The sequence below is a fragment of the Carassius gibelio genome, chromosome B12, assembly GCF_023724105.1.
Source record: "Carassius gibelio isolate Cgi1373 ecotype wild population from Czech Republic chromosome B12, carGib1.2-hapl.c, whole genome shotgun sequence".
Taxonomy (NCBI): Eukaryota; Metazoa; Chordata; class Actinopteri; order Cypriniformes; family Cyprinidae; genus Carassius; species Carassius gibelio.
This window is the reverse complement of record NC_068407.1, coordinates 6,406,084-6,431,027: the sequence shown is the minus strand read 5'-3', so window position 1 is coordinate 6,431,027 and position 24,944 is coordinate 6,406,084. Positions and strand designations below refer to the sequence as shown.

Below are 24,944 nucleotides of genomic sequence, written 5' to 3'. Positions count from 1 at the left end.
TTACAACTGTGACGACAAGCGCTTATCAGGATCAAGTAAAAACGCTGGCTTTTCTAAAGTATGTGATATATTTTAAATTCACAGCATAGAATCTTTCAAATATTTCTGAGAGTTTTACACACCGGTCTGTTATTGTGGTGACATTTCCACGCCTCGAAACGTGATGAGGAACAAAATGAACTGTGATTGGTTGTTTGACATGTCGGTCAAACGGCCTTATGGGCGGGACTTGGCCAATGAAAGCTGCCATTAATTCCCGAAGGTGAGTGAACATTAACCTGCCCATCTGTAAAGAACTGAGATTTTGATTTAAGAAGTTACAGCACTTGTGATACTATGCCAATAAATCCTCCTGATCCTCCGCGGGAGTCTGAGGTGACAGCAGGAGTAATACATCTGTGACAGGATGATCTCCCATATCTAATAAAACAGTCATTCTGAATAGTTTGTGTCAAGATTTTGCTACATTTATACTGTATATAAAATGTAAGAGGAGGTATTCTTCCTCATTTCAAACATACTGTAGAACCAGTCATGGCAGCGCTCGGTATGTTGATGGCCTGTTCCAATAAAGTCCAAATCTGGAGCAGAGCAGAGCAAAGCGTCAGACAGTAGCAGAAAGCCCAGAGGCTGCCTCTGTGTTTATGATGTCATTACTCACTGCTTTGACAGCTGCAGCTCCAGAACCCAACAAGTCCACATATTAAAATGCACCATGGTCCTAGGGCCTATATGGCAGGGGTGCTCCATAAGGTCAAAGAGAGACTTGGCTTAAACAAATAATTCACCCAAAAATGAAAACGATGTCATTATTTACTCACCTGTGAGTACGAGTTTCTTTATTCTGTGAAACACAACAGGTGAAGTTGGGAGGGTCAAGCTCCAAAAATGGTGTTATCATACAAGTGGTCCATATGAACCGTGCAATTTTAGTTTTCTGAAGCAATAAGATAAAGTAGCTTGCTTTTGTATTAAAACCAAAACAAAAGTGTGTTCACGTCAACCACGAAATGAATATTTGACGGTTGAGTTTATTTGTGGGATCATTTTTGCATCAATGGCACAAATAAAAACATGAAAAACAATTAAAAAAATAACACTTTCTGATACAACCAGATATGTCAAACCGGACATGTCTTTAATGTATTTCGCCGATTGCCTTGCGAGAAATTTGCAGCTTGCTCGGAAGATGCAATTGGGGCGAATATCGCGATTTCGCAGCAAATTTGTGTGTTTGCATTGACTTCGTAGGTAGGCTAATGTACTTGCGGTTGAATAATTAATTTCACTTTTGGTGTGCAAACACCATTAGTCTTATTTCTTGAATTGGTCGAGTGATTTTTTTATTTTTTATTTAAATTACAGTTAAAATCCATGATTCTAAGCTTATTGAAATGGAAGATTATTTGATTATTAAAAATAAAATACATTTCAGTCCATTCCTCACAGAAAGCTATTAAGGGATATAATGACATGATGGTGAGTGAATAATGATATACGTTTTATTTTTAGAACTACTCCTTTAAAACTCTGACAGAGAAGGAAATTCGTATTAGATGAAATTACCTTGTGTAGGTTTACTCTCTTCACCGCTCATCCCGGATGGAGATCAGAGATGATAAGGTTTAAGAATGAGGGTCTGACTTTAGGGACAGGAGTTAAATATTAACTTGTCAAGAAGATGCAATAAAGGAGAGAGCCCAAGAATAATAGATTTTGTGGCTGGTCATTCTCTTTGGCAGAGTTCAGCAAGAGGTTCTGGAGGACTAGTTAGAAAATGAAATTTAAGGATTTATAGATAAAAGCTCGGTTACAAAACCTCGCAACACTAAATCCTGTTCCAAAATGTATCCCTTAAAAATATACCTTTTCACATGTACAGCTCATATGTAAAATGTTTTTCAATGAGTTCAAAAAGCTCCAAAATTTAATTAAAGATTTGTGCCACTCCTAACATGATGACTATATATTGAAAACAATTACTGAGTTGATGAATCACCCAAGAGCTACAAATACAAACTGCTATTTGTATGAATTGTTGAAAAGTGTTGAAAATCACTCAACTCAAGTCCAATTCCAGTCTGCTGTCATATAAAGCAGCTGCTTGTGTAGGCTGTAGGCAGCGAAGCAGCTCATTAGGTTTTGGAAAAGAGCTAGAAAGAGAGATGAGATTTGAGATTTAAATAAGATTTGTTTTGTCCTTCACTGTTTATCATCATCACAGACGGTGACTCCCTCAGAAGAACTGGTGGGCCACCACACCGCCATCATGGGAGATCCATGAGTGGGCAGCACTGACTTGCCTCCAGCATAATAATATGGGCTCACAGTCCAAAAATGAGTCACTTCACTCATATCACACCTCTCTCCGCTCACACACTCATTCTCCTCTTCATAACCCCTTTACGCTATAGTCACTTTTTCTCTCTTTTCTTTTTTTTTTTAACAAGCATACATATTCTCATTCCAACTTTCTAGAACTATCTAACAGAGATGCGCCTGGAAGGTTATTTCAAGAGGTCATTTCATACTTTTTTCCCTTTTTTAGTGTTAGTCACACAATTTCAGTCACATTTTCCATGACTATTCTTCATGACCAAAGGATTTTTTTTTCTGTTGTTGATTATAAGTGGTAGCTACAATAAGTTTTAAAAAAAAATTCAGATCAAATAATTCAACTCTGTCCCGTGTGTGTGCGTGTCTGAAAAAAAAAAAAAAGGTTTTACAAATATGCATGAATAGGATGCATTACGCAAACCAGCAGGTTAACTAAGAAAAAGTATTTTTGTTTGTGTACAGGAGTATACTTCATTAAGAAACTAAAATTGTACAGCACAAACATTAAATCTCTAAACCTCTTTAAAACTTCTTAGTTAGCCACATATGAATTTGGATGTGGTGATAAAACACTGCTCATTCAGAGAACGATTGATTAACTTACTGACTCATCAAGATTAGAATTTGAAATGAGTGAGTCGCCCATGACGTCTGAATCACAGTGTGCGTGGATAAAAGTATATGAGCGATGAAACTCTCATTAATGCACTCTATTGTACACAAGAACAGTGGTTAACAAAATCCTGCTCCATTCTCGCATTTCCATGTTCACACTTGCTGAGCCACAGCCTTCTTCCCATCCTTCTTTCTGACTTGGCTTTTCCTGAACTTTAAGTAAAGGTACACTCACTAAAGCTTTTTTTAAGAGCCTGATTTCTCAGTATACACACAGATAGACTCTCACACAAGCACTTTCGCAGTAAAAAGCTTTGGGTACATTTAATGGGCCTGTCAATTGCACCTTGCTCCTGTGGAAGAAAAAAATACAGATGTGTTCCAAGAATCAGCTAGTCAGTTTAGTCACATTAGTTCAGTTTTTTAACTAATGATAAAACACAATAGTAGTTTAAATTATGTTAAGCTTTTCGTTAAGATAATGATCAGCCAAGAGTGAAATGTCTAATGAAATAGGTCCTTCTATTATTATTATTGTGATCACAAGCTATAGTCGAACTTATTCATTATGTCTGCTTCACTGTATAATCTTACTCTGACACTCCTCTCGGAGCAGTTTACAAAATGTTTCATGGAAAACACAATTTTTGTACATGTTATGAATTCTAAAAGGCTACATAAATAAAATCGAACTGAACTGAGTGACAGCCTGTGCTGAACAGGAGAGAAGCTTGACACACATATTTGTCTTTTTGATTCTCAAGTGTCACTGTGGGAACAGCCCTTAATATACTCAAAGTAAATGACTTCCTTTTTCACTGGATTGAAAAACACTGGAGTTGGCCAAATTCTGGAGAAATTAAAGAGCATGCAAAAGGATGCATTGCATTTTCTGTCCATTTTTGAACAAAAAAAAGTTATTTGACAATGACAAATGACTTGCTTAAATGGAATCACATCATGCATATGTTTTTTTTTTTTCAAAGAAAACAAAGTCATGGTTTCTCTATGACATACTCTTAATTATTGTGCCTTACCCAAATTAATCAAGTACATTCTTTCAAATGTAGAACAAAGAAATGAGGGCATAGCTTCAATGAATATATATTATATTTAGCACATTTCAAAATGCAATATATAAGAAGTTAACATTGAGTAATTTAGATTTTATGAACAATATTGGTCAAATACAGCTTGGTAAGGCAAATAACAACCAATGTGTATGAACAGCACAGAGTAACAATATTTTGTTGCTGAATGAATCAGTGTTTTTGAATGATTTGGTTGAGTGAATGATTCATTGGCTCACTTAAAAAAAAACACTTACTTGCATAACTATGTAATCTGCAGAAAGTAGCTGAAAAATCAAACCACTAATACACAGACTGACAGACTGTCTGGATCATGCAAACTTGGCCATGCGGACTGATATGAACAGTAAAAAATCTCAATGCTCAAATCACTCTTGGAACACTACTGCAGTCACATCATAGTTTCAGTGTAAATAATAAAATAAATACCTTACAAGTGATGATCAGTTGATATTATTCTGATGAGAGTGATCTAAAATCAGGACAAGTGTCTTTATAGTGTCCAACATTTGCTATGTTGTGTGTATGTGTCTGTGTATAGAGTTTCAACAAAGATCTGAACAATTTCTTAATCTAAACCTAAACATTTTCAATATGAACATTTACCAGAACTTTTCAAATGATGCAAAACGACCAACAAATCTGAGCTATATCTAGAAGTTATTTTACAGCTGTATATTCTGTTCGCATCAGTGATAACTGTAACTATAAATATAATTCTTTAGGAACAGAGAAGTAAGTCTACACCATAACTAATAATACTGACACGGCGGAACAATATTGTTTGAAATCACTTTTACAACAGTTTCAGCTGATGTATGATAAAAACATTGAGCCAATCAGAATCCATCTGACAAGCATTTAAAGTGACAACATTACAATAAACATGTTATCATATATTAGTGCGGACACTAATAGTTATATTGTTGTTGGTGTGCCTTGGGGTACACCAGCCTATCCAAACAGACATTTTCTTGCCTATCCTATTCTTGAAAAAAAAAAAACCTTGCTACGGGTTCTGTGCTAGACCAACTGAGACTTGTCATGGCACTTGTATACTGTTGTTGTTCTCTTGTTGGTCTGATTGCTTCTATTGTTCTCATTTGTAAGTTGCTTTGGATAAAAGCGTCTGCTAAATGGTTAAATGTAATTTGAATGTTTACTTTATGGCACCAATAGCCTCATTTGTAACTATCGTAGGAGAAACATATGAGACAAAGTTGATACTTGCAGGAAACATAAGTGAGAACTCTATTAAGCATCTTGAGCAATGAACCACTACCAATTAAGTCTATCCAAACAGGCATTTGTGTTTTCAAATCTGCATCTTTTGAAGGCCATTAGGGGATTTTGTCATTGAATTCTGACAGATGGCAAGAAGAAAACGGAGAAAATCCATCCAACATAAAAAGTCACTGATCTACACCCCTCACTGATTTTTTCTTACGATGTCAAAAGCAAAATTAACCCAGAATAAGATCTTCACCAGTCCCAGCCCTTCATCTGCCTCTCTCTCACAGTTCCTCCTCTCCTCTAGTGACTGTCTCAGCAGCTCTAACACTTAATTCACACAAAACCTCACTGATGAGCAACAAACACACATAAACCCACAGAGCGCGCTAAAACCAACAAATAAACAGAAGCATGCAAGACTCAGCACATAAAGAACAGTGCAGGCGAAGTCCACAGTGAAACCTGATCTTATTACTATAGATATACAGTATATATATTTAGAGAGAGAGAGAGAGAGAGAGAGGACATGACTGAAGGTCAGTTGGCAACAGGTGGACATATGGTGACACTATTATTAGTGTTCCAACAGTAATTATATCAAAACCTTCTTTCTAACAGCCCAGCAACTTTCTATCAACAAAACAAATGATTTGTCTTCACATTGCATGACCATGACGGCAGCTCCGTTTCTCATCCATCACTTCTATGATCCAGCCAGGAACACTGTTTATCACCACGGCAACAACACTAGATTGATAACATGCAGCTGCACGTGACTTTACTCCGATCTCAAATGATTACAGTATTATGGGCGCATCAAAGGGGTCATGAAATGGAAATAAAAATGTTTTGTGAGATTCAACTCCTCCCAAGGTTATAATATGATTTTTTATTATTTCAAATCATGACGATTTTCCTCTACACACCCTTTAAACATTCATATGTACTGTAAATCGAGTAGGTGTGCTCTTAAAAACTCATCTCTATTGTTCAATCACAAGACTGATCCTACTGTGCACACTTATTTGAAACATCAAATTGTTGGATAAACATGGCTGAAGTTTATCTTTGGAATGTTTTCTTAAGTATGCGCAAACTGGCTGCTGGTTATTTCAACTCTCTTGAAATCTAAGGCAGTGCCTTGGAGGGAATGCCAGAAAATACATGTATTTATCATCTTTAATTGTTTTTGGAATAAACATCAAGCCAGCATTTACTGCTATTAAGATGTCAAGTGTATCAATTAGTGTTTTAATGAGAATGTTAATATATTGTTTGAAGAGTGGATCCGTAGTGGTGAAGTTCACCAGTCGCAGCAGTGTGTTTCTGAAAGACTTTATGTCCCTCAAAACGGAATTTGTTTGTTTTGTTTCGTTTTTTTGCCATTTTTGCCTTTATTACAATAGGAGAGACGACAACTGACAGGAAGTGAAGTGGGAGGGAGAGGGGCGGGATCAGGAGATATCCTTGAGTCAGGGTTCGAATTCGGGATGCCCGTAGCATAACGGCACTGTTATGATGGCACTCTGCATGAAGGCTATCAGCAAGTGTGTTTGACAAAGAATGAAAAGTTATAAAATATTTGAAGAGTTCAAATGCAAAAGTACTATTTCAAATGTTCTGTCTGTGTTCGGTTATTTCACTTTAAATGGCAATGAAAAGAATCTATTCATTGCTATTAAAGTGAAATTACTAAACCTAAACATAGGAGCCTAATAAAGATGCTAATTTCAAAAGGAAATTTCAAACGGCGCTTAGAGGCTTTTGCATGTAAACTCTTCATTTTAACTTTTTGGTGAAGAAAACTTTATAAGCTAACCTCCTAACCTTAATAATATAAATATCTGAAAATGCATTTCATAACTTTAAACAGTCTGAAAAAGTCTCAGATTTCACCGTACAATGACTCTTTAAAGTTGTAAATAAAGCAAAGATTATTGGAATAAATACCATTTCAGTCATTCTAATTCAAAACGTCACATTTAACTCAGTGCGTTACTTGCTGTGAAATTCACTAGCAATTTTTGAATGAAAATTGCTTCAAAGGATATCCTACACCGTTTTTTTTTTTCAGCACATGCACATAATGACAGACCCACCTGCTGGAGGAGCCGGGCAAACTGTGGGACACAAGAACGCCTGGAAGCTCGACGCACAGAGTTCGCTCACCGTCCCCATAATCTCAACCGTCCCCGTCTCACTTGGAATATGAAAGTGCGATTGTGAGAAGTAAGTCCCAGTGAGCGACGAGAGAGAAAACACCAGCTACTTCCCCTTTTGTGCAAAAGTAGAACTTGTTAAAAATGTTGATACTTTATGTAACACTTGTCTTTATCATATATCATTTCGCTGTCTGACAGATTCCAAAGCAAAGAGCTCTGACAGCAGCGCAGGTCCACAACGCTGCTCTCCGCTCCAATGTGCGCTGGTCTAGCAATCACACTCACTGACTTCTCTCCTTGTATTGTCTCTCCTCCTTCTCTCTCTCTCTTCGTACTCACTGCCACTTTACCATCCAGAGCTTTCTGTGTCTGTGACACTGATTTCTATTGGAAAGTCTCTGCTGTGGTGCTGAAATAGCTGAATGATTTACAAAGACATAAGCACAAGCTCATCAACACCTCCCATGAACACCTCCCCACTCACTCCCACAAGCACAGAGGGCAGTTTAGTCAGAGCTCAACCATCTCGGGCATCTGAGCCATGCGTGGTTTTGAAGGGCATGTATATGTTTACTCATGGAGAATCACGAGATCATAATCATCTATAAATGTACGCCTGCAGACACGTGTGCATTGTGCTAGGTTGAGACCCTCTGAAACCCACATGCTCCCGGATTGATGCCTTTGCATCAGTGCATTTTGCATTTGTGTGGTTGTTTAATGGTAATTGCTTGTTCATTGAGGCATTTTAAATACTTTACATTGCAAGAAATGCCTTTCATGATCAAAAATGCAACACAATATCTTGGAAATCTGTAAAAATGTTCTGGCAGGATGCTTTAATTCAATCTGCTTACAGCCCAGTGACGGTTATGTTGAGGGACGGGGTTGACATTCATTCTCAAAAATAAAGGTTCTTTATAATCAATAGTTGCATGAAGAAACTTTAAAGGTTCTTTATAACGGAAAAGGTGTGTGAGGACAAACGGTTCTTTTAAGTTTTCCCTTGAAAGGTTATGTTGGGAACCCAAATTGGTTCATCTATGGAATCACTGTGAAAACTGTCATTTGGAAGCATTACAAACTACCATTTGAACTACAATACAAAAAAATAATAAAAAATACAATATAAATCACCACTTTACGCAATTTATATTTTCATGTGGGTTTTGGTTGAAAATCCCTATATTCTGTAGATAAACATATTCATGCTGAACTTGCAACCTCAACAGAAATGTGGTTGCATGTGCTATGTTTCTAAGAAGTATGTGTGACTTGTGGGTGTAATACTGTTGAACTGAAAGACGGCTGATATCGCTGACTTGTTTCTGGTCATGTATCATGAAACGGGAACAGAACACTACCCTCAAATAATCTCAGCTTGTAAAAAAAAAAGAAATGTTTAACTTTTTAATGACTGGAGACTACCGTGATTGTATGAATGCTGCAGGTCATTTACGAGCTAGGATCTTTTATTTAATCACTAATTTAAAAGGACAGGTCACCGAAAAAAAAATTTTTTTTTTTTTTTTAATGAAACACAAAATAATGACAAAATATTCCTTTTAGATGAACTATTCTACTTGTATATAACAACATTTTGATCTTCAAAGTAAATGCATTACAATTATAAGATCTGACAATGTTTTGCAGCCATTAAACCATCTGGGAACATCCCCAAAACTGTGGTCTCAGAGGAGAACCATTTGGGAGATCCTGCTGGAAAGTCCACACAGTACTTTCCAACTTACTTTCCTCATTTATTCTTCTTTCCCTCTATTGTGGGTTGACACCCTTCCTCTCCTTCCATTCACACCCATGTGTTTAATCACACAATTCCTGTCAGACGTATACCAAATATAAAATAATCAATTTACTACATTAGTTTAGAATTTTACATTGCCTATTAAAAAATTTAATAAAATCTGACCTGTTTCTCTGGTTAAGATGCATTCCTGAAGGTGTAAGGTAACATGTGACCCTGGACCTCAAAAGCAGTCTTAAGTATAGCAGGGATATTTGTAGCAATAGAAGTAAGTTTAGTATACACGTATACACTCAAAGTAAGTTTCATAGTAATATGCATTGCTAAGAACATCATTTGGACAACTTTAACGACTCTTTTCACCTTCAGATTCCAGATTTTCAAATAGTTGTATCTCGGACAAATATTGTCCTATCCTAACACACATATATCAATGGAAAGATTATTTATATGTGTTTTACTAAATCAGTTTTTAGCAATTAACTAGTGGTTCCTGACACCATGCAATAATGAAGCATGATCAAAAACTTTCATCACGCTCAGAATATAGACAACAAATCAAATTGAAATGATTAATTTGACATTTAGCTGAAGCTATTATTCACAGTGATTCTCAGCACACGTTTTACAGAGAGTCCCTTTAGATTTAGAACAACCTGGGCTTACAGTGGAGATTCATTCATAAACCAACAACTGTTTGGTCTTTAACCAACATGATGTTTAACCAACAGGCAAATGAGCGGATTTTAGTTGTCCTTTTGTAGTCTCCTTTCCTCTAAAAATACTTTTACAAAATGTAATTTTAAAAGACATTTAAAAGAATATAAGCATTATACACAAATTATAATACACACACACACACACACACACACACACACACACACACACATATACATATACACATATATACATATACTGTGCATATACATATATACATATACATATATATACATATATATAATTACATATAAAGTACAGTAAAAACAATATTGTGAAATATTATTTCAATTCAAATTAACAATTTGTTCTATAATTGAATATTTAAAAATTTGATTTATTCCTTTGATGCCAAAGCTGATTTTTTTTCATGTTTCTTTGAATAATAGAAAGTTCAAATAAGCAACACTTATTTGAAATAGAAATATTTTTTAGCAACCTAAAAGTCACTTGTTAATCGTTGAATAAAAGTTTTAATTAAAAACAGCATAGCTGAAGATAATTTCATCGCCACAGCTTCAACAACAAACATTAACATTCACATTCTTTTGCATTGACTCAGGACTACAGAGAAATTAAAAGCCTTTTTCTTTCGCTCTTTTCAGTCTTTTCTAAATGAACATTTGAGACTGGGAGGGCACCCCGCAGCTAGAGGAAAAAAGAACAGGGGAAAATGGCATCCGAGTTGTATTTGAAAGGTTAGACAGCAGGACTTTTATAAACACAGTTTTTCCCTGGTGAGTTGAGTGCCCAAACATCAGGACCAAGACATTTCACAACACTTCTGTTCCAAAGCCTTTTAACAAGACATATATGACTGTTAATATCTGCAGCTGTGCTAAACAATAAACGATTCTTTGCACTGACACGCTCAAAATTAACCCCGAAGACCCTGTGTTTATTCAGCACACCAAAATCAGTCAAAATCAATAAATTTTAAGCATTAGAAAACACACCAACATAAACGGTCAATGTTTTTTGTTTCTGAAAAATGGCATGACTGCAGAGGAACAGTACTGTAGGTGCAGACTCAGGACTTTGCCAAGAATTCTCTGTGTCTGCACAGCTGAAGAGCTAGAGGCCCAATAAACGCCTGCCCGGCGTCAGCAGAGTCCACTAAGCGTTGATGTCGCTCATTGGCCCCTTTGTTTCAAAGGCCCTAAGAAATGCAAAACTGAAACAATGTATTCTGAACCATAATGGTCAGAAGCTTGGGTTTCTCATCAAATATTTATTCCAAGAACTTTTCTGCTCCATCATTCTAAACACTTTTTTGGCCATATGTTCCACTCATATGTGCCCCAAATACGTCCAGTTGTACTGTTAATTAACTGAGACTACAGATGCACAAGAATTAAAAATGAAAATGAGGATAAATCAAGACAAAAGTGCAAAAGAAAAAGAGTTTCTGCTAAAGAAAATCGCATACGCACTCATATATTTAAATATTGTTTTTTAAAAGATAGATCGGTATTATATTAGCATAAGTGTGCGTGTGTGTGTATAAAAAACATAATATGTGACTATTCAACTGTTTCAATATGCGACAACAACCCGATACTTGGTACTAATCACTGATGACAAAATTAGCATATTCTGGTGCTTTGCTTCGTAAAAAAGTAATTTGGTAGACATTTTGTGATATCCTTTAAATACAAGTTTTACACTGTCTACTCTGCACACAAACAACAAAACAAGAAGACAATTATAATCAGTAAGGCTGTCTACACTGCATTATAATGGACACGCTGGCTTGCAGTTTAGACAGATTTGTTCATTATAATAGCTAGCTTCCTGTTTTCTGGTGTTGTGATGCTCAGTTGAAGTGCAGAAATGGAAACGCAAATAAATTGCCCCAAAAATCCAGACTGTTGTGATGAGCCAGACTTTGAGTATCCCTGTATTATGGTCATTTCGGTTCTCCAGTGGATACGTTGTACATTAGGGGACAGGTGAAATTACCGATGATACTGATCAGGTAAAACGATACAATGTATAAGCACAGACAATAAAAATATGGTTCAAAGGAAGATCAGTGTAAAGAGCTATTCAGAAGTAATGAAAGGCCATTTCCAAGCCAGCCAGCAGTAAAAGCTTTCATTTAAAATCTGTGATATCTGTGGGTTTGTTTTTCCCTATAGGGACGAACCAGCTCACAGAATTAATAAGCAAACACACACACACACACACACAACCTCATGTGACTCTTAAAGAAACATTACCCAAAATATGAACATCTGTGATCACCGTAATCGATCTGAAATCATTTACTCGCCCTTATGTTGTACCAAACTTGTATTACCGTAATAAAGGTTTGGTACAACATGAGGGTGAGTAAATGAATTTGAATCTTGTGTTTCAACTGAATCTAGAAATTCTGATGAATATGATCGATTCGGTTTTTGATTCAGAAACCTCCAGTCTCCATTTATTGTAATAGCATAGAAAAATGATCAGTGCATTGCTTAGAATTCCTTAATAGATCTTCTGTAGAACAAAGAAAGTCTTCCAGGTTTGAAATAGCATTAAGGTGAATAAATGATGACAATCTTTATCTACAGATAAACTAAACTCCTTTAAATGTACTGACAAAGGAGAATTCTATACTTGAGGCTCAATAATCAAAGCATAACCTTCAGAAAGGAGAAGTACAGTAAAAGCAACGATGTTAAAACCTTGTGAATAACAGTTCAAGTTGTTTATCTTTAAGAGATTATCTATTTCAGTAGTTCATTATGGTACATTATATCGAACCGATTTCAATAACAGGACAAATGGGAAGTGGTCATGGCTGCTGGTTGCTGCTGACCTAACACTCGTATCTCTGAGTCCCAGTCGTCCCGTGCAGGGAGACTGCCGTTTCATCTCAGCTGATCTTAAAACAGATCAGTCTTTTGAAGATTTCTCCTTCTCTGGAGCTTAAGATTAACGAGCGAGTGCTAGAGAGACTTTAGAAGGGGAAAAACAGCACTATAAATTAGATGAAATCAAAGGTTGCATAGGGAAGGAAGGGTGAATGATGTAAAATGAAACATTCGCATAATTCAAAGTTAAAAATGTAACAAAAACACTGCAATATAACCGAACTTAACTTCTGTATTTTTCCACTAATACAGCAGGCACTTTTATGTCCCAGTGGGTTGATTTTTATTAAGACAGCTCTTGTTCCAGACACAAAGACTCTAATTATAATGTGCAAAGGTCTATGAAAATGTACACAACTGTCCAAAGGTTTGGGGTCATTATTTTCTTTTCTTTTCTTTGTAAGAAAAAAATTCTGTAAGGACTGGATTTGATCAAAAATTACAGTAAAGATGTTTAAAATTGTAGAAAAAAAATCATCAATGGATCCTGAAGAAAATTATATATATATCATAGTTTCAAAAAATGTATATTATCATTTTTTTATATATATTTGATCAAATATATGCAGCTTTGGTGAGCATCGGAAACATTAAATATTACAGTATCTTACCAACTCCAAACTTTTGAACAGTAGTGTATAAAATATAACTGCATTTTAAAACTATGATAATTAATAAAATAAAGAAATACACACATGTATAGACAAAACAAATTCTGCTGAACAAAGGAGATATTTTGTCCAATGTTACTTTGGTCCAAACTTTCTTTAAAATATATTTTTTATTATTTTTCAAAGGAAAACGTCTTCTTCAGTGTTCCACAAACAAAAAAGTCAGCCATACATGTTTGAGACAACATAAAGGTGAGTAAATGGTGACAGAATTGAATTTTTTGTTAAACTACCCCTTCAAACACTAGGGAAGCATGTCACCCGAGGACACATGCAGCAGCGTTCAACATCTGTTTACATCTCACTTCCTCAGTGAAACAGCAACCTTATCTATTCTCTCGGCAGGAAATGATAACAGACAGAGAATACACAAAAAGAACAGATGACAATGACATAACCTAAGTCTATGCTGTAAAATATACATTGTCTCTTATTCCACAAAATGTATGCAGATTTTTTTTTTATATATATCATGACACAAAAACCATGAGGTTTGATGGACCTTGTTTTGGTGACAACTGAGATTCAATCTCAAACCTACACACAGGAGGTGGGTAAGCCGACAGGCAGGGCCTTTAGTTTAATGGCTAGAATCCCAGATTATAGTCAGTGAACAGCCTACGTACCAGAAGCCCAAACTCTGCAGCCTCGGTCTCTCTAGGAGAGCTGAGAGCTCACAGCGCTGTAACACTTGAGCATGAGAGGTCCTTAGGAGTTAAAAGCACACTCAGTGACCAACAAACCCCAAGCATCATGAGCGGTCACTATGCCAACCACAAATAAACTCAAAGCATATACGTTAGCACTACATCCACTACATTTCTATGCAAATTTATATAAAAAAAAAAAAAAAAGTACAAAACTGTCACTGGGACAATACCCTTTCAAAAGGTACAAGTATGTGCACTTTAGAAACTAAAATGAATTTTTAAGTACATTTAAGAATACTATTATGTACCATTTAGCTGTAAACAAGGTACAAAGAAGCTAAGATTTACCTTTTAGCTTTGGTACTTAGATAGGATAACGCTCCATTGACAACTTTTTACCTTTTTGTTCTGAGAGCGCATTCATGCGTCAATCCACCAGAGTGTTAGAATGATATTAAACTTAGTACAGTTTAACAGCCTTGTACGAGGTAGACAACAGATTTTATGCTTTTCTAAGATAAATCATTACTGTTTATTATTATTAATCATATATATCTGCCAAGTCCTCATTCATCTCAATTACATTTTGAATGAATTATACAGAATAAAGAAAATCTAATTCTTTCATGGTTTCAGAGTTTGATTCTATTTATTTTATGCATTTTCTTCTTAAATTGTTTATGCATTTTTTTAGGGGGGGTTGGTGTCCACACATTTCATTTTTATTCGTACATTTTTTATTTTATATTATTTAACTTATATATCATCTTATGACATGCTTGAATTCTGTGATTATTTCTTGTCCACATCAAATCTCTAAATTTTGGAGCTGGATATTTTGTGGAAATATATGCCATCTACTGGCCATTTCTTGTTAATGCACAATTTGTGACATCAAACCTATCCACCTAGGCATTCTGCATCTGAAGAAAACATATACTATATCAGTTGGTTTAGTATCCATTTTCTTTTCTTTTCTAGTAAATAATAAACCATATAATTTTACGGACATGGATGTCTACGTAGGGAACAAATTTAAAGTGAATCTGTTTTGTTAATGTAAGCCTGCTCAAGTGGTGGTCAGAAAAGTAGGACACCGATAGTTTCAACTTCAGATGAAGCTTAAAATGGATCTTAATATGTGCGGTCATCACTGTAAACAGTCTTCTTGATTTGCAGCTCACAAGTAAACCACGAAATGCATAGACAGCAGAAGGTTTGGCAGGGAGAGTACATTAAAATCAAACCTCCCTTCAGACTCTTGCTATATCTATCTGGAGCGACAGAATGCTTGGGTGGAGTTAACATCATTGAGTGACTGCTGAAGGAGGTAAGTTGAGGACAAACGCAGAGGTTTCCTGTGCAGCTTTGCTCTTTCCTGGATGTGACACTTTGCCACGTATGCAGCTGTAACTGTTGAAACGAGAGACATATCCCAGTCCCACATACCTGTCCACATACACAGGGCTAGTTAAAATGATCATTTTAGAAGCTGACCTTGCATTTGGTCTTTCTTAAGTGACAGGGAGATGTAAAACTGATACACAATTAAAATTCTATACTGCTGTAAATCTGTGCGGTATAAAACCTCCTCTTCTGATGTTAGGATCCTCTGGCATTAACATGCAGTCAGTCTAAATCATACTCCAGACACTCCTTTGCATTCAGAAATATGAATATTATTCTGTAGTTTTGTTAGTAATCAAATATCAGGATTAATAAACTGAAGACAGGAATATAAAGGTCCACAAAGTTTGGTTTTCAAAACATGCTTTTACAAAAAAAAAAAAAAAAAATGCTAGAGATGTTAAGGTCATTTATAAAGGTCAAGGGTTTATCAGTGTTTTGTTTTCAATGCGCCAAGGCTGTTTTATAGTCTAGCACTGTTTGTTTGGTCCTCCAACACTATCATCATGTGCGAAAACCATTTGTTTTCTGTGGCCACTAGTGTTATGCATTCCCTTTTTGTTATGGTTGGTCTGTGTTTATATCTTAAAGTGACAGTTCACCCAAAAGTGAAAATTTAGTCATCATTTACTCAAGCTCAGATCGGAAAACTGTGCAATTTTCTCAGATGTTACAAAAATATATACTGAATGTCAGTGAATACCAAAATGGTTGGAAAATTATTTGAAATTGTTTTTTTTTTTGTTGATAAGTAAATGTAAATAGTGACAGAACTATCACTTCTGTACCATCCCTTTAATATACACCTTTTTTTATCTATTCACGTTTCTAAGTATTTGTAGAATTTAATGTTGCTTTTGTTCGCTATGCTAGGCATAATAGACTTGTAGCAAGTGAGATTAACACAAACCTGATGAAATGAAAAGAAACATATACACAACATTTACTCAAAATTTTACTAATTAAATCAAATTCTTCTTATATCCCTATTTGTCAAAGGTTGTCAGTTGTAAACCTCTGCCAATTAAGACATATTTATCAACTAATGTTAATCTCAGATTCAAAATTTGTATTTGTCACATACATGGTTATATGGAGAGCATATGACCAGCAGTGAAATGTAAGATGTCAGATGGTTATAATATGGACCAATTTATCAGCATGGCCGATATATGACAGTTTAACACTATATTATGGTCTGTCTGACTTTTTGAGTGGCACTCACCACCATAAAGACCACAAAACACGCTCTAATCAAAAGAGGTGCAAAGACAAAGCTCACAGTTGTGCAGTTTAACGGACTAACGAACAGTCTTTTCTAAAATGACTCAAGTTGTTATCAAAATGACGCAAAGTACAACCGTAATAGTGTGAATTTAAGGTGGGTGTAGTGCATTAAGTTCCAGCTGCTCATGAAATCATTTCATTGTTTTCTAGAGTTTAAACTTTAGGAAATCTGTTTGGCATAGCATAAATGTCAAGAGCTTAGATGTTCACTGCTCTTAAACAGGTGTCACTTTACCCAGTTTATGTTTCGCTCTTGTACAAAAACAGACATTTAACCACTCTCCGCAAGCTGTGGTGTGTCTGTTGTTTTCACACAGGATATCCTGTAACATCATTTCTGCTACTCTGACATTCTACAAAAAAAAAGCAATGAAAGGTGGAAAAATGTCACACTGTGCACCACATAGAAATAAAGTAAAATTCTAAAAAAAATCCACCTCAAAACTAATTCAAACCAAATCATTTTGGATATATAAATACAGCATCTAAGTGAATGAGATCAACTGTGCTGGTCTTTACTTACATTTCTGAATTTATGATGTCCAAGACTAAATATTACTTTTAAAACACATACACAAATCTAAGATGTGTGTACACAAAGCAAATGTTTGAGTCAGTAATAACTTGTCAATATCGTGTCAACATGGAGCCCTACTAAAAAAAAAAAACTTTGTAGGGTAAACATTGTTGTACTGTCACTGCCATCATGTAAGTGTTTGAAGTGTGAACTTGTTATTTAGTATCGAGCTGTAAGTTTATCTCATTTAGACTAAAACAACATTATATTAAGCTGCCAGTTTTTCACTATAATGCACTTTGACACGCCGGTGTCAGTCTAAAAACGCTTTATAAGACAAAACTTACCATAATCGTCCGCCTCCATTCTGCAGCGGTGTTTCACACAGCTCTAGTCTTCCTCCACTACACAGTACACACTCAACATCACTTGTCTGTTTTGTTGCGCGCGCGTGTTTGTGTGTGTGTGTGTGTGTGTGTGTGTGTTTCCTCTTCCAGGTTACATCTGTTCCTCTCACGGTGAACTGTACGCACATACAGGCCAGGTCTGAAAACCTACTGTGCCGCCTAGATATAGCGCATTTCTGGGCATCGTGAGCTCGCAGAAATGCCCCACAAGACCTCCTATTTAGGACGCTCACTAGGTTTTAGACACAGCCAGTCTCTTTTGCGCTATGAACACATATTTGTCTACTTAATATTACTGCCGTTAAAGTTTTACCGTTTTTATCTAGATTTTGCATACTGTATATACACATAGAGAGTATGTCTGCACCCCCACTCTCTCTATAGGTACTGTATATATATACACACAAACAGACACACAGAGATTTACTGTGTGTGTGTGTGTGTGTGTGTGTGTGTATACATACATACATACATATATACAGGCAATAATATAGTATAGTAAATTATATAATTTTATAGGCAGTTTGATAGTTTGATTTTCTAGTCAGTTCTTTCCTGTCTTTTTCCCGCCATGTTTTATTCTGTCCAGCAGGAGTCTCCCCAACCTCTTGAGAGATTGAAGAGAGGCCTTTTAAATGACACAAAAGGTTAAAATAAGACTCGGTGCACTTTCACCAAAAATAACATAAAATAAAATAATTATGCATTTGGAACGTGACTGCTAAAAATGCTGTTGTCACCCACCAGCAACCATAAATACAATAAGATTTTTTGCTATCCTTTACAAACGTAAAATTATGTAGGTGTAGTTTTAAAACATGTAATTTCTCCTACACATTATATATATATATATATATATATATATATATATATATATATATATATATATATATATATATATATATATATATATATATTATTTATTTAGTTATTTTTTGTTAAGCATATAATTTTACTTCCTAGATGGTATCTACCTGTTGCCCATAAAATATTGTCTATTTTCAGGATGCTACATCTAAATACAGGATTGATGCTTAATATAAATTACAGAGTGGGTCTTCATTATAAGAGAATAAATGTTTTGCTCTTCTGCTTTCATTTTCATCCAGTATGTCTGCACCCTCACTTTATATTCACTAGTGGAAATTGTTTAAATGATTGACAGCAGCAGTAATTGTTATTCCAAACTGCAAACGCACAGACTCAGACAATAATCTTGCTACATTCCTAAAAGGAAAACTTTTGTTAGAAAAATGCAACTCTGTAATGGGAAAAGCCAGACTGTAAACTGTAAATCACTGTGTAAATATTCCATATAGATGTGCAGATTAGTTCACTGCTGCCACTGTTTACTAATTGGCCATTACAAGAAAGTTTAGTTGCATTGTATAGCTCTATCGGTGCATATTTTTAAGGGGGAAAAAATAACAAAAACACTCTTTCTGGGCAACCAATACACATTTTTGACATAGTTTCCTGGTTAAGTATTACCACAGACACTAAATTGCTTTTGTCTGTGCCGCACACCATCAAACACGCAAAAGCAGACCAAGTCGCAAAGTTTCTTTCCTTCACAAAAGGCATTACCAAGCTTTTTGCTAGAACTCATTCAGCTCAGTCAACTAGTACAGCATATTTGACTAGTCTTAGGCATGAGGATTTGTGCCTTGTGTTTGTATCAAAGATAAAACAAGACTCTTTTAAACTAAGGTTTTTTTCTTTTTTTTTCTTAATACGTACATTTTTTTCTAAAAACAAGGTACTGTGACATTTGAATCTATGAATCCACAGGGGCTGCTCTGCCACGGCCAGAGAGGTGATGTCACCAAAATGACGGAGTCACTGCCAACAAACTTGTCATGAGATTTTCCAACCATTGCATTAATTTATTTATTTTACTTCTCTCTCTCAGAGCAGCACATTGTGGATTTTTGCTTTTTCCTCTAGTCAGAGTGGAAACAATGAGAATGTGCCAGCTGCAGACATAGCTTCATGGCAGACGAAGGAGCAAAGAGAGCCTTTTACTGCTGTTCTGAGTGGGAAGAGAGACAATAAAGAGACTTCAGCAGGTTTATGACTACAAGAGCGAATTCCTTATAGATGTGATAGCAGCTAAAGTTCCCGAGTCAGCGTCTCTGGTGTGCTTTTGTGTATTAATATGAGAAGGAAATTAGTTTTTTTTTATTGAGGGATTGTAGTTCGGTAAGGGTAAAAGACATTTTAACAAAAGAGTGTGGATTAAACATCAACAGGAAAGCGGAAAGAAAAATAAACTTTAATTCTGCTTTATATATTGTATTCTGTTATACTGACAGACTGGGAGTAGCACTACGGTCGGTATACCATCCATCAATGTGCTTTATAATGATTTCAAGCTTCCAAAAGGATGAAATATCAGCATAAATCATAAACGTGGCCCATCCAATATGGAGCTAATTTTGTGCCTATATTCAGCTAACAAATGCAGTGTTTTGCAAATAAACACAATCTGCACTGCAGAGAAAAACTAGACATTTTCAAATAAATGCAAAGTTATTTGCAAATACAAAATTCTATTTGAGAGAAAATGCAGATGTATGGACAAATATAAGTATTGTGTGTTATAACTGTGAGACTCATTTGCCTTTTTGGAAAGTTGACTTGATTTTCTCACAAATGCATGCAGGCAGATATTCTAACAAATCCATTCTCATCCATCCTCTGTACCTCTTATCCTCCCTTGGATTGTGGGATGTAGAATCTATACATATGTTGAGAATGGATAAGTTTTTAAAGTGAAATACTGACTAGTTAAATGTTTAGCCATGTCACTATTATTTATTTATTTTGGAACTAATCAATCATGTTAATAACTTTATAGCAATTATTGTGAATTTTTCTGACATTGTAGAAGGGTCGCTTTGTGAAAACATCTAAATGGTTTATTATAGATATAGTAAGACAGAAACTCACCTGTACCCCACTCATGCTGGTCTGCTGTATTCCCTGAAAATGTAAACAGGTGTTTTGGGTCTTGGAAAACTAGCATAAATTGACCGACAACACCATCTGTTGCACCATTGCATTCGTGAGAAAATCTGCTTGCACCATTTGTGAGAAAATCAAGCCAATTTTCCTCATAAAAGGCAAACAGGTCACACTGAATGACTGAATCAATGAATATAGGCACAAAATTCACTCCATAATCTAGCTCTATTTTCCAAGTCTACTGAATTTATACAATAGTTTTTAGTAAGAAATAGACTGCCGTTTAAATCACTGAATGAATGAATCATTTACACAGGTTTTGTGAAATGAATGGACGATTCGTTGAAAAGGTTTGACTATTAGTCAACGAGGAGCTCGAGGGCGAATTGTCAAGAATGTTTTAGAGAATAAAAAACTTCACGAATTTCTTTCTAACACAAAACTATCACGTGGCTTTAGAAGAATCATTCTTACTCTTCATTTTTGAGTGAACTACCCCTTTAATGTTTTGGTTGCAGTGATGGCAGTTTGTAGCCTACACAACGTAATATATACAGTATGCTACATTACCATAATAACACGATGCATAAATGCTAGCACGTCTCTCTCTCTTTCTCTCTCTCTCTCTCTCTCTCTATATGTGTGTGTGTGTGTGTGTGTGTGTGTGTGTGAGTGTGTAAATAATACAAATTGCTTATTTTATGCTATAAAATCATTTAGGATAGGTTTTATTTCATGTGCGTGTTTGTATAAAACTCTGTCTGGATGAAAGAGTGAAATAAATCTTTTGAAGACCTTCATTAAGCGCCCACCTCTGGTTGAATCTGGTTTAAAGGGAGGAGTCCACGCGCAGTATTAAGGCATGAACCTGGTCTCTCCATGAGAACACACCCATAGAAGGCAGTGGAAAAGAAAGAAGCCTGGAAAGCCCATTAAAGATAGAGCAGCAGTTCACTTCTTTTATTACCAACAAGCCCGTTCGTCTCTGAGGAATTTAACAGCAGTAGTCGTACTAATACTCTACTTGAAAGCATCTCGCACGGCGGTGGACATTGTACTTTTCGGCTGTGTGAGGGGCTGGACCATTGTTGACATTGCAGAAGATCGTCTACCTGCTTCTAATTTTCCTGTCAGATATTAAAGTGAAGCAATGAAGAGTATCAGGAGCTGTATTGGCACACTTGTGGTGCTGGTACTGTTTCGGGTGGGAGATATCGCTGAAGCGTGCAGTTGTTCCCCTGTTCATCCTCAACAGGCGTTCTGCAATGCTGATGTTGGTAAGTGCGTGTCAACAATCTCAACGATGCTACGTCACAATGCAAAATTGTTACTATAGCGAGTTTATTGCGAATGCATTTACACCACAAAGGCTGCACACATTTTGTCTAATGCTGCACAAATGTAAAGTAATTTTATTAGAACCTGAAACTACATAAATATCCTCTGTCATGACAACAACAAAGTTCAAGGCTGCTCTGATGCTGCTTTGTAGATGAATCGCAGCATCACAACCACTGGGGCTGAGGTGGATATTTTATTACTCCTTTAGAAACAAAAATGCTGCATAAAAGCAGTGCAAAAACATGCAACCCTGACCCTCCTTACTATTAAAGGCTGCTCTAATGCTGCTTTACTTTTCTGAATGAAATGCAGCATCAGAGCAGCCTTAAAATTTGCAGTATATTATTATTTTTAATTGTATTACATATCTGTTTTTTAAATTATTTATATTATAATTTTTTTACAATATTCATATTTTTAATTATGTTATTATTTATACTTCTTTGTAATTAATTACTCTGATCTTTACTTATATTATTCATAAATTCAAAATGTCATAACATTTATTCTGCTTTAATTTATTTTGAACTTTAATTCCTGTGTAAATGCATTTATGCTGTCTGAGAAACTGAACAGCACTGAATCAGCCAATGACAGTCCAGATCTTGGAGATTCTGGATTTTGAAAATTGAAAACTTTTATTACCCTTTTATTGGTTGTACCTGAATGTGTTATCTCGCCAGTATTTTTCTACTTATGCATCTGTGCACAGTGCCCAGTGTGGATAACATCAGATAGTGTTCTGTCTGTCGGTCTGTTATCTTCAGCACACAAGTACCGCTTTTCCACCGGAGATGGTGGCGGGCTGGTGCTGGAGCTGGAGCTGGAGCCGGTGCCGGTGCTCGGGCAAGAGCTCACCCTGTTTCCACCGACAGGGGTGCAGAACCCTCCAGAATTGCTTTTTCTCTCTTGCAGAAGCAGCATAACAGACATGGTGCCATACTGTAAACTACAGTCATGACATACATACAGACAACATGTCATTGCCCCCGCTATCTCCTCATTAACGTTATTTTTTTCTCACGCTACTTTAGTTTGTCTTGGATTTCCTTCATCGACCAGATAGCGAGGAGAGCATAGGTCTCTTCTGCGGATCACTCAACTGACATTTACTCTTTGTAGTTTACTTGCCTGATCTCCGTTAACTTTTTAAAGATGAAGCTTTTTAAATGGCAGTCTGTAAGTGGAAGCACTGCCCACTGACATGAAGGTTTCAGGGCCAGTAAAGAACCAAGATGTGGGCACCGGCCTAGGATTTTTTTGAGTGTTAAAGCGCAACCCGGTTCCCATTTGGGCTACAGCACCAACACCAGCCCTGGTGGAAAAGTGGTATACAGTCTTCCTGCTTGAGCTGTTTGACATTTTGAGGCCTGTTTATATCTATTTATATCTGGCTTCTCTATTTCATTCCTCAGAAACAAATGTCTGGTTTCCACCGAAAGCTTTCAACTGCTCTGAATACACAGAGCCAAAACAGTATATTAAGAGTATACAATCCAAGATTAGACCAAATCATTTTGGCTCAGTAATTGTTGAAAGCAGATTGCCAGTTGCATGGGAAAATCACAGTGAGATGCACAACAAATGTGGATGTGACACTCTTGTCTAGTGGTAAAAGACTGAAACCCAAACAGGATGATGATACATTCACACTATTCTTATTGGCTTGTAGAATCACTGTCAAGCTGCAAGACTCAAAATCATCCACAACACAATACAGTGTGACTAGAAGGCCTTAATAATAAGTGTTTTTTTTTTACTACTGACTTGTTCATATAAGTATTTCAGATCAGATTCAACTATATCTGGCTGCTATATATATATAATTTTTTATACTGACTGCTAACTAAGGCCTTGGTTTCCTGTGCAAATGGTCTCTCTATTTAATATTTTTCTCAGATGGATAAAGCTGAGGCATAAGAAATTGCAAGAATGTTTTGCATCCCACTGGGGCTTTTCCTCCCAGTTCATGGTTAATTCAAACAGCGTTCAGAGATGATTAGCTAGGTGCGCCCACCTTTGGAACAGAGCCCGAGCCCCATCTTGAGCTGCTAATAGAAGATAAGACAAATACACACAGGCCAGTGGCCTCTTAAAGTGCTTTAGAGGGCTTATAGTTTGATTAGAACCCTCCAGCTCCGGCAGAAACCATCGGAGAGCATCCGACATCTGGCCGACAGCTCTGGATGTGCCAGAGAGGAAAAAGCAATGAAAGTCAAGGACCTTTCAGAAGTATGCATGGCATTTTTCAAACAGTGAGAAAAGCGCACTCTTTGGCTGCACCGCCAACCCTTGCCTCAGCTCACTGGCTTTTCCACTAGTCTTTTTGGATCAAGGAAGGTTTTTCCACCTATTTGTGAAAAGTTAACTTTAGTGGCTGTTTCGAGAAGTTTGCTTCTTTCCTGACTTGCAGTCGAAATGAACAAGCTGTAAGCCGGAAATTAATTTAGCGTTCGTATTTCATGACAGAGCTGGATCTCTGCATATTAATAAAGTAACAACCCAAAATGCGGTCATTTGCCCTTTGCGGTCTGTCAGTGTTTTTGCCAGTATTCTTTTTGAATCAGTACTTGCCATTAGTAAGGTTTCTACGTGTCATCTCAGTCATGTGGATCCAGTCTGCCGTTCCCTATGGGAAAGACACAGCCCCATTATTTACCTGGCAGTTCACTGTTATTGAGTCATAGATGAGCACAACATGCTCTTAGAGAGTCTGAACAGTGACATGATTGTCTCAAGATTGAAAACTTTAACATGAGCTGTGCCACTAGAATTTCTCCTCCTTGAGCTTTTAAAGTCTGTTGTTCTAAATGCATTCCAAAGCTCAGAATTGTTATTTGTCTGCAAAACCAAAATAAATAAATAAAATAATTCATTCATCATACAATAAAATAGGACTGCTGGGAAATATAT

General features: G+C 36.2%; 2 protein-coding genes across 3 annotated transcripts in view; one reads left to right on the top strand and one right to left on the bottom strand.

The window, feature by feature from the left end:
- Nucleotides 1–17,814, bottom strand: part of LOC127968966 (cytohesin-1) — a 57,342-nt gene extending 39,528 nt beyond the window's left edge. The window contains exon 1 of one of the 2 annotated variants that reach the window (XM_052570473.1): nucleotides 17,664–17,814. In XM_052570473.1, coding sequence (XP_052426433.1) covers nucleotides 17,664–17,682 — 19 coding nt within the window. In that variant the 5' untranslated portion in view covers nucleotides 17,683–17,814. Of the gene's footprint in view, nucleotides 1–7,375; nucleotides 7,962–17,663 lie in introns of those variants that run through there. The other variant, XM_052570470.1, reaches the window with a different exon arrangement.
- Nucleotides 17,815–21,526: 3,712 nt separating this feature from the next.
- LOC127969075 (metalloproteinase inhibitor 2) overlaps nucleotides 21,527–24,944 on the top strand; it is a 22,532-nt gene continuing 19,114 nt past the window's right edge. The window contains exon 1 of the mRNA XM_052570718.1: nucleotides 21,527–21,967. Within this exon, the coding sequence (XP_052426678.1) occupies nucleotides 21,841–21,967 (127 nt within the window). The 5' untranslated portion in view covers nucleotides 21,527–21,840. The remainder of the gene's footprint in view (nucleotides 21,968–24,944) is intronic.